Genomic DNA, 9,948 nt, shown 5'->3' on the forward strand with positions numbered 1-9,948 from the left:
GATCTGTTACTAACCAGCAACTCACCGAGATTTATCTGAAGTGGCAGCGACACTCCCAGCTTCTTAAAGACAGTGACTTCTGTTTCCAGGAACCTGTCATGGCTTTACGCACTGTAATTCTAGAGGTCCTACTTGAGAAGGAAACAGAGAATTCCAAAAGAGAATGCATCAAAGATATTCTAACCAAACATTTAGTGGAGCTGTCCAAATTGGCACGAACTGCCAAAAACACTCAGGTAAGAAATTCTGGATATTTCTTTTAGTTGCTCCTCCAGTTGATTAAACATTTTATTTCACAGAAATGCTGAAGACCAACTTTGTTGAAATTCTTATTGTTCAGTCTAATTCAATTAATTGTTTATCTGAAGTTTTAGTTTATATACTACTCCTTCATGAATGCTGCTCTCCAGACATTTCTTCACACTTTGGTTCACAATTGCCTTGCTTTTGATCCCACAGGTGTTATAAAATTTCACTTCTGTGTGTAAGTCATGTTTCTTGGCTCCATAACTCTAGTTTGGTATACTGGGTAGATGTGAAGCACGATCAGCATGCTATAAGATGGTTGTGCCAGCATTCCGGTTTAGATAGCCAAAATATTTCCTTCAGATCCCAATATTTAGTGTCAAGTTCAAACGTGAATATGCTTAAAGAGCCATTGTATTTTGAAAAATGACTCGCTGTGAATGGTTTTGCAGGATTCCTTTTTATTTTGATCTCAATTTTGGAATTGGTTATGCTAAATTTTAATTTAAAAAAAAATTTCCCCCAGCTGCCAGTCCTGAAAAGTCTATCTAGGCTGGGATTGGCAGCATAAGGCCTGGGGGTTGATTATGGCCGGAAGAGCCAGAGGGCCTTGGCTGTGCCTGCACCAGCACCAGCACCAGTGCTGAGCAGCTGGTAGCTGTCTGTGCCTGTGCTAATGCTGCTTCTCCCTGTCCCTCCTCTACCCACCAGTGTATGGGCACAGGTTCCAGCCAGTGGGGAGCTGCACCCATACTGCAGTGGGTGGGGAGGGGAGTAATGTGGGGAAAAGTGGCTGCAACACAAACATAACTCTTAGCTGCCCAGTCCTGGCTCAGTTCCCCACTGGCTGGAAGCTGCATTTGTGCTGTAGCTGGGGATCAGGGCAGAGAGAACTGGCAGTTCTGCAGGTGCAGTTCTAAATTTCTTGGGCCCAGCATGGGTACAGGCAAAGCCCCCCTGTCACTGATGTCCCATTGAAGCCCCCTGACCTGTATGGGACTGGAGCCACTTGTTCTGGCCCATGGCTTGAAAAGGTTGTCAGCTGCTAATCTAGACTGTTTCTAGTTAGCACATCAACCATAGTAATAAATATTGGGTAGCTGTAATTTGCCCTTCAATCACCAAATGATAGTCATGACTCTTTTTTTCTTTTAATATCCCTTTTAACTTCCCTGGAAAGAAACCATTCCCAGAAAATATGTATCCTAGGATGAGATAGGGCATGTGAAAATTTACTGGAAGTTGGTGTCAGAACATATCTAACTTCTGAACAAAGAGTGGATGAAATCCAGCCCACTGAAGTTAGTAACGAAGCTCCCTTTGACTTCCCTGGGGCAGCAATCTCACCCTACATCTCCAGAATAGTCTTTGGCCCTTAGTATTAACAAAAATATATATGAGGTACTTGGTGACGACAACACCTGATTTCTTACTAATGTGTTATTTTGGCCTGTGCCTATGTTTGTACAAATTTTGGAGGGAAGGGTTAAGATTTGGGGTACTGTATAAATTTCAGTATTGAAGCAATGGCTGAAGGATTATATGCTAGTCAGGAATAGACTTGGATCACTTGCGTTTGTTTCTAGGAATTACAACATTTTTTTATCTGCATGCAATATTCATTAAAAAATGTAATATTGTTCTTGATTGTAATCCAGCTTTCACTGAAACTACATCTTCAATCACTATTTTAAGTTTTTGCTTATAAAAAGAAGCCAACTCTATCTTGCATTGAAATGAAAATCAAAGAATTATGAAAATGTTGCATTACCAGCAAAATAAGTAGAGAAACCTGAATACACATAGATTCTCTGAGTATAGAGACAATTTGTCTGTTAATGTCATTTTGGTTTAAAATATTGAAAAGTTTATTGTAACTAATTGAATATTTTTGCTAGCTTGATAGTCATAGTAACAATATATAACTTTGGGAATATTTATACCACAGAATTCACAGTAATTTTAAATACTAAATGCTACTACTTCGTTCCATACAATGAGACATTTAGAAAATTGTTGCTCATATGAATCATGGGATGGCATATAATGATGGATTAATAAATTACCTCACCTAATTTCAACCAAAACAGTCTTAGCAATAATTAGGTAGCAAAGGGGGATATGTTAAAGAAAGTTAGCAAATTGCTAATGGAGTCAGAAAGCCTGCTGAGATGTGTATTTTTATTCCTTATGAAGATTGTTGAAAATTTATTTTTTCAATTTCAGCTTCCTGAAAGAGCAATGTTTCGGATCAAACAGTGCAATCCAGCTAGGTATGGAGTCTCTGAGTGGCAACTGGAGGAAGCTCAGGTTTTCTGGGCCAAAAAAGAAGAAAGCCTTGCATTGAGTGTTCTCAAGGACATGATCAAAAAATTAGACACAGACTGGTTCCAGGTGGGTGCTATATTTTGTGTTGACTTAGCAAAAATTAAACTCTCTGGCCACTTTCTTGGGGCTTTCTTTTGGTGAGAATAAAAAGGAAATCTGCAGTGTTAGTAACTCCATGTTGAACTCTTAGAAGGGGCTGAAGCACATACCTATGAAAACCAGTGGTGCCCAAATTTTCTGGGCTGTGGGGCAGATTTAGTGGTGTGGGGTCAGTTCACAGGCTGGATCTGGTGCAAGGGATCAGTCTGTGGGCCCAGTCCAGCAATGGGTCAGCACATGGGTGTGATCTTATTTGGAACATGGGCCCAGCCTCACTTGCTACATTGGGCCTGCTGCCCCAGCCCTGCATACATCAAATTGGGCCTGGCCCCATGCACACTGGATTAGGCCTGCTGCTCTGGCCCTGAATGGTAGCCTGATTTGGTACTTTAGCTCCAGTACATGTCTTCTGGCCATGGGCTTGGAGGTTTGGTAGTGGGGGAGTGGTGGAAATGTTGATTGCCACCACCTCCCAGCACCACATTTCTGTATGTGTGGGGAATGCCACAAGCCAGAGGTTGAGCGCTATTGATAGAGATAAATGTAAGTAGACAGTCAACTGAAAGCTCTCCTTAACTGTACAGTTGGTCCAATAAAAGATATCCCAATAGTGAGAGACTGTAAGCCACGCCTTTTGATAAATATTAGGGCATTTAAGAACTGCAAGAGAAAAAAAGTTGTAGCTTCTTCACTGGTTAGTTTGCCTTCACTACTGCCATTTGGTCTGTTTATAATTTCTCAGATCAGACAGTATTTTCCTTGCTGTTACTCATTCTTAATGAAGTGTGTGTCACTTGTGATCCTAGTGAGCTTATTCCTTTTATAAGTGCAAATAGATTGATGAAAAGGCAAATTCATTTAGACAGTGGCATCCACAGAACTGTAACAGTATGTAATTTAGGATGTTGACTGCTGTGGATAGAGATTGTATATTGATGGCACTCAATAAATATGTAAGAGCTATTTGGCCAAGTAATTAAAAGTATTTAAGAGGAATATTTTATTGGGATTTCATTTATTTGCTCCTCCTTTTTATTTTCCAAAAATGTGTTTCCCAACAGGTTGAGAATGATCCACGCCTAAGACTTATGTATACAGAGTGTGTGAGGTTATGTGGTAACTGGTTGGCAGAAACATGCTTAGAAAACCCTACTGTTATCATGCAGAAATACTTAGAAAAGGTAAGGTTAGGTCTTTTGAGAATGCAGTATTTGACAAAGGTCATCATTGGCAATCCCTTGTAGTTTACGGTGATTGTCTTCCATGATTGCCTTACCTGTGGATCTAAAGATGGCTGACAAAGGCAATCTGGGATTGACAGGTTTTATTGCAACTCAGGCATGTGTTTCCATGTGAGGTGGGTGACAGAGGTATAAAAGATCTGATAAAAGTGTCAAAGTCAAATACTGTTTTTCCACACTGAAAAAACAAATTTTCAGTATACTCTAGAACAGCATTTAAGAGACAAAAATTATTTAATTAATCATTTTAACAAACCACTGTATAATAGTCTGAACTGATGGAACTTTCAGCCTCCCCCTTTGCTGCAAGGCCAGTGTCTCACTCTCACGTATTGCAAAAAAAAAAAAAAATCTCTTCCTTGAGGATTTGCTTCATTGCCTTCCGTATTGTTTGTCCATTCTTTCCTTTGTTCTGTCTATCTCTTGCTAATTATTGTGAATCTCTTCCTACTTATTGCTTCTGACTTCCTTGGTGCCCTCCACATGCTTTTATCACTCTCCTCTATAACTTTCACTTAAACTCCAGCCAGTTTCTCCACCTGTGATGTTGTCTCTGTCTTTTGCTTTTTCTCATCATTATAGGCTACAGGCTCGTCAAAGGAGAGAATCTTTCATTGTACTGTAAAGCACCATGTTGTGTTGCAACTGTGGTTCTCTATGAGCAATAATAATAGTTGTTAGAGGGCTTCTATACAGTGGTTTATCTTCTTTACAGATAAAAGGTCTTCCTCTGTTCATGCTGAAAACTGAAGTATTTGAGGAAAAATTTTTCTTAGGAAAACAAATGCTTGGTTAGCAGAGTTGTTTTTATTTTTTATACACACCTGTGTCAGCATGTACATGTATTACATAGTAAAAGAGTTGTTTTAATTAAGTAGTATGGCAGTAAAAGATAGCTAGAACTACTACACCAACCTGATCATCTGCCTTATCATGACTGCATTTGTAACCTGCTCTGTAGGCAGTGGAAGTTGCTGCAGGCCAGAGTGGAGACAGCAGTGATGAGCTAAAGTGTGGAAAAATGAAGGCATTCCTCTCTTTGGCTCGTTTCTCTGATACTCAGTACCAAAGAATTGAAAACTACATGAAATCCTCAGAGTTCGAAAATAAGCAAGCATTGCTGAAGGCGGCCAAGGAGGAGGTTGGCCTCATAAGGGAATGTAAAGTTCAGACAAACAGGTGAGTGCCCGGGCTGAAAGATTGTTCTCTCATGGAAAACAAATGTAAACAGATTTGGGATTTGCTTTGCATAGTGCAGGGGTGTCAAACATGGTCCATAGGCTAGATTTGGCCCATGGTGGTCTGCCACAGGCATGTGACCCTGGGTCTGATCAGATGCACGTGGACATGCCTGTGACGCAGGCTGGTCCACAAGCCATATTGGACCCATGGACCCCCCTGCCCCAGGATACCTGATCCAGCGGCTGCTCCAGCCAGTCTGGGACCTGCGCTGCCTGCAGCACAGATCCCAGAGTGCTTAGAACGGGCACCGCATGTAGCACGGTCCAGCTGGAGCAGCAGTCACGCTGCACATGGTAGACCCCCGACCAGATTGTTCCCCATGCAATGCCCACCTCAGTAGCTCAGGGACTGCACTGCATGTGGCACCTGCTCAGCCAGTCCAGCACCTGTGGTGTGTGCAGTGCTTGAAAGCACCATGTGCTGTGTAGGTCCCGGACCTACTGGAGCAGGTACTGTTCGTTACATGTCTCGGAGCAGGCACTGCATGTGGCACAGTTACACTGGTGCAGCCACACTGTACAGCACAGCTGTCACTCTGGCCAGACTGTAATGCACACAACACCCATTTTGGTAGCTCTGGGATCTGTGCCACACAGTGCGAGTCCCAGACAAGCTGGAGCAGCTGCCGGATCAGGTACGCTGAGAGAAAGGAACAGGGAAGAGAAGAGGAAGAGGAAGGGAGTTGGATGAGTTTGAACCCATGGCATAGTGGAATCAGAGTGTACATCTCTTCCTTTTGTTGAGCCTAAAGAGGAAAAAAGTGAGGGAAAAGTCTAAAATCTTGAAGTTCTTTCTCATACTTTCCTTTTCCTCTGTAGAAGTATCTAGTTTCTGTACTTACTCCCTTTCCCATATCTGCATTTTACTTTGATTCAGGTCCTGCTATTAGGAAAAGGGACTTGATTTTCAGTGACTGAAACTTAGAGCAGTGGTGCCACTTGGTCACCAATGAAGGGGACACCTGACAAAGCAGGGTTTGGTTTAAGAAACAACTTTTTCTTTGCTTGTATATCCAGCACGAGTGTCAGATAATATTGGGAGAGTTCTTAAATTGGTAAACGAGCACTCCGGTGTATAACTGATAGTTTTAAAAGACTGTCCATCCATAGATACACAGTGAAGGTTCAGCGAGAGCTGGAACTTGATGAATGTGCAATTAATGCACTGAAAGAGGATTGCAGACGCTTTTTGTGCAAAGCCATAGAGAACTACATCAGCTGCTTACTGAGTGGAGAAGAACATGACATGTGGATCTTCCGCCTCTGCTCGCTCTGGCTTGAGAACTCTGGAGTCCCTGAAGTCAATGGGATGATGAAGGTTAGGTTCTGATTAGGGATGTGAACAGTTAAACAATTAATCATTTAACTGATAAGGCCAGTGGTAACCAGTTATATCTTACCAGTTACTATTTGGCATGGGGCTAGGTGCAATCTGGCAGGGAAGCAGGGTGGGGAAGGAAAACCAAGTGGTGCCCTAGTAGGAACTGGAAGGCAGCAGGGCAAGTGGGAGGGAAGGAGAAAGGAGAGAGGATGGGAAGGGAGGGGCAAGGTGGGACTAGTACCTGTAGTTAATCTGCTCTCTCCCTCCCACCGTGCTGGCAGGCTGGGAAAGCCCCTCTCCTGCTGCTGTCTGCCCGCTGCTTCACGTGGGTCATGTTGCCTGGTGGGGCTTGCTGCTGCTGCCTCCTCCCCACTCCCCGCTACCCCATCAAAGACCCTGGGGAGCAGTTCCCAGCAGCAGCTGTGTCTAAGCAGGTCTGTGCACTTCCCCCAGCTCCCTGTACTTCCCCTCCCCTAAGGCAGGGCAGGCTCCACAGCCCCTGGCCAGGGCTAGGTATGTGTTATCAGTTAACTGTTTAACCAGTATAATTAGGGGAGGTTAAATGGTAATTCTTTTAAAAACAATATTTACATCCCTAGCTCTGATCTCACTTTTTGCTTACAAAGCGTTTCTGTGTCAAAACCAAATTTAGAACCCTTATCCTCACTTGCCAGGACCTGCACAGCTGTGCCACTATGCCTGCAACTCATTCACATTTCTTATATTTGTACCTTTAAAACTTACATTGTATATTCTACCTAATAATAGAGCTCACTTTGACATTTCCTTCATCTGCTTAGCTACTCACCTTCCCAACACGCCTATATACCTGGTAAATAGAGTATAACTGTGCACCATGCAGCCTCATTTTCCTCTCTGTTTTTCCTCAGAATTCATGTATTTCAGTTAAATAGCAGTTAACTGGCATTTTATTTCCTGCCAGTTTAATATAACAAATTAATTAAAATTGCCCTAACAAAAAATTACCTTCTCAGTTTAATAAACTCAAGGCTTTTCTGTGATGTAATCCTTGTCCTTCCCATGCCTAGATCAGACCCCTTTGTCACCCTCTGCTATGTTATAGCTAATTTATATTGTAAGTTCTTTGAGGCAGAAATTTCTGTGTTCTAAGTATTTTTGTAAAGCATCATAAGCAGCTCTGCAATTAAAAAAATGGTGCTGGTGCCATCTTTTCCCACTTCGAAAGAAATTGCAGACTAGTAATGAGTGGGCATATGTCCATTATGCTTTTATTTCTGTCTTAATACTAATTAAAAATATATGATACATTTCTCTTGCAAATACTTTTTTTTATAAATAGCACTTTTCTTGTCTTTATTGAGCTATATTTAAAATGTGTTTCTTTCAAATACTTTTTAAAAAATAAATGTTCTTTTTTTCTTGTCTTAAATCAGATTGTTCAAGCCTTCTAGATCAGGACTGTTCTGTTACCATCAGTTTATGTAGCATCTAGTTCATTCGTGCTTCCTAACTGACGCATCTAAATCATCCTGGTATAAAATGACACCTCTCACAGAGCTGAAACAATGACAAGAGAAATGAACTGGCCACTTGCCTCACCAGCAAAGATTTTTTTGTATAATTTGCTTTAGAACACCAATACAAGTCCATCAGGTTACATTTGATGGTTTATGTTTCTTATCTCTTTAATATTTACTCGTTCTTTACAACAGAAGAATGCAAAAAAGATCCCTTCATACAAGTTTCTTCCTCTGATGTACCAACTGGCTGCTCGAATGGGAACTAAGAAGATGGGTGGTCTAGGATTCCATGAAGTTCTGAATAATGTAATTAACACCCAACCATAAGTAGCTTGATTAGGTTGAGTACAAAGAGCTGTATCTTGCCATGCAATATTTTATCTTGACTGATTTATGTTGCATATATCCTTTTATTACAGTTCTTGTAATCTAATCCTTTTATTTACAGTTCTATGTAAAATTCTTTCTTGTGTTGCTGTTTTTTTCATTGTTTTTAATAAATGTAGAACTCCTCAGAATAGTCAGGCTGTTGTATTAAAATACTCTTGAATATAATGTAGGAATTGAAAAAATACAGACTTAGCTGACCTGCTTTATTTTTATATGCACAAGACAATAAAAGGCAAAAAATAAATCCTTCTATGTTAGCTAATTAGAATATTGGAAAGCAGAGTAGATTCACATCTTAACAGACTAGCCAAAGTAGATAATATATATATCACAAGTCCTCTGATTAGAATATGAAAAAGTTTAGTGAGTTTTTGACACTTAAGCTTAAAATTTATAGCTCTGATTTTAATTTGAATTTTTAATTTTTAAATCTTGTTGTATTTTCTGACAGCTAATATCTAGCATTTCACTGGATCACCCGCATCACACTTTGTTCATAATATTGGCTCTGGCAAATGCCAAGAAGGATGAACTTCTGACAAAACCAGAGACAAGAAGAAGCAGCGCATTAGTAAAAAATGCACCGAAAGAAATCTCCCCACTTGACATGGTATCCAAGTCAATCTGAATTTGTTTTACATATCACATTTGGTATCACAATGTCAGAAAGTTGTCATATTGACAGGCGATTCCTTAATTCAGAGTTTCAGACACTGATTGTTGATGGGATGCAAAGTGGGGGGGAAATCTTAAACATTTTTAAAAATCTGTGCATAGACCAGGGGCTTCTCAGGTTTGACAGTAGTTATGCAAATAACTTATTACAAAGCTTTCAACAATAAAAAAATCCTTACTGTTCTTGAAAAATATTCCCTCAACTCCCAAGTATTGTAAAGGAAGTTTCCTTTAGATTTTCCACCCTGGTACAGTGGGATTCTGCAGATTTTAGGTGCTGCAAAGATTCGACTGGATATATAACTAAAGGTAGATGACAACCAAAAATGTTCCTGTTTTGCATATTTAAATGTTAAGCTTCTAGTCTAAATCTGTGGGATTTAAATATTTGGGTTTGTACAAGGTATCTCTAATATAGTTAGGGCTTTTTTGGAGAAAAATTGTAATGGCAGTGCTATAGCCATAACAACATAACACAATTTCATAACTTCTTTTTAAAGTTAATATTCTTGTTAGAATTTTTATTACTTATGACTGTAAGGACATTCCCAAATATTTTTTGTTAAAACTAATTTCTGAGATGGTTTTGTGGGTGGGAAGGGGTTGGGAAGCGAAAAAGATAGTGGCATTGAATTCATAAAAGCTTGAACAAGAATAGTCCTTTCTCTGAGGTGAGAATGTATTGAACACGGCAATTTGCAACTCCAAGCACACAACAAAGAACAACCATTAATCTTCACCGAAGCTGAGATGCAGCCCAGTAAAATACAGTGAGAGCACACACAACTTAGTCCAATTTCAAATAGAATGTAATAAACAAAAAAGATAAGAGAAAGCCTTGCATAAGTTTTATGTAACTTATGTAAGATGTGGGGGGATGTGGGCACTCTAGAAGGGAGCAATAG

The 9,948-nt window shown here is 40.3% G+C and overlaps 1 protein-coding gene across 3 annotated transcripts in view; it reads left to right on the plus strand.

Moving 5' to 3' along the window:
• Positions 1-9,948, plus strand: part of ATM (ATM serine/threonine kinase) — a 134,670-nt gene that overhangs the window by 99,905 nt on the left and 24,817 nt on the right. For all 3 annotated transcript variants that reach the window (XM_019524367.1, XM_019524368.1, XM_019524366.1), the window contains exons 47-53: positions 126-236; positions 2,473-2,640; positions 3,735-3,854; positions 4,876-5,093; positions 6,266-6,473; positions 8,171-8,284; positions 8,820-8,978. In XM_019524367.1, coding sequence (XP_019379912.1) covers positions 126-236; positions 2,473-2,640; positions 3,735-3,854; positions 4,876-5,093; positions 6,266-6,473; positions 8,171-8,284; positions 8,820-8,978 — 1,098 coding nt within the window. The remainder of the gene's footprint in view (positions 1-125; positions 237-2,472; positions 2,641-3,734; positions 3,855-4,875; positions 5,094-6,265; positions 6,474-8,170; positions 8,285-8,819; positions 8,979-9,948) is intronic.

Source organism: Gavialis gangeticus, unplaced genomic scaffold, assembly GCF_001723915.1.
Source record: "Gavialis gangeticus isolate Ggan-Ray unplaced genomic scaffold, GavGan_comp1, whole genome shotgun sequence".
Lineage (NCBI taxonomy): Eukaryota > Metazoa > Chordata > Crocodylia > Gavialidae > Gavialis > Gavialis gangeticus.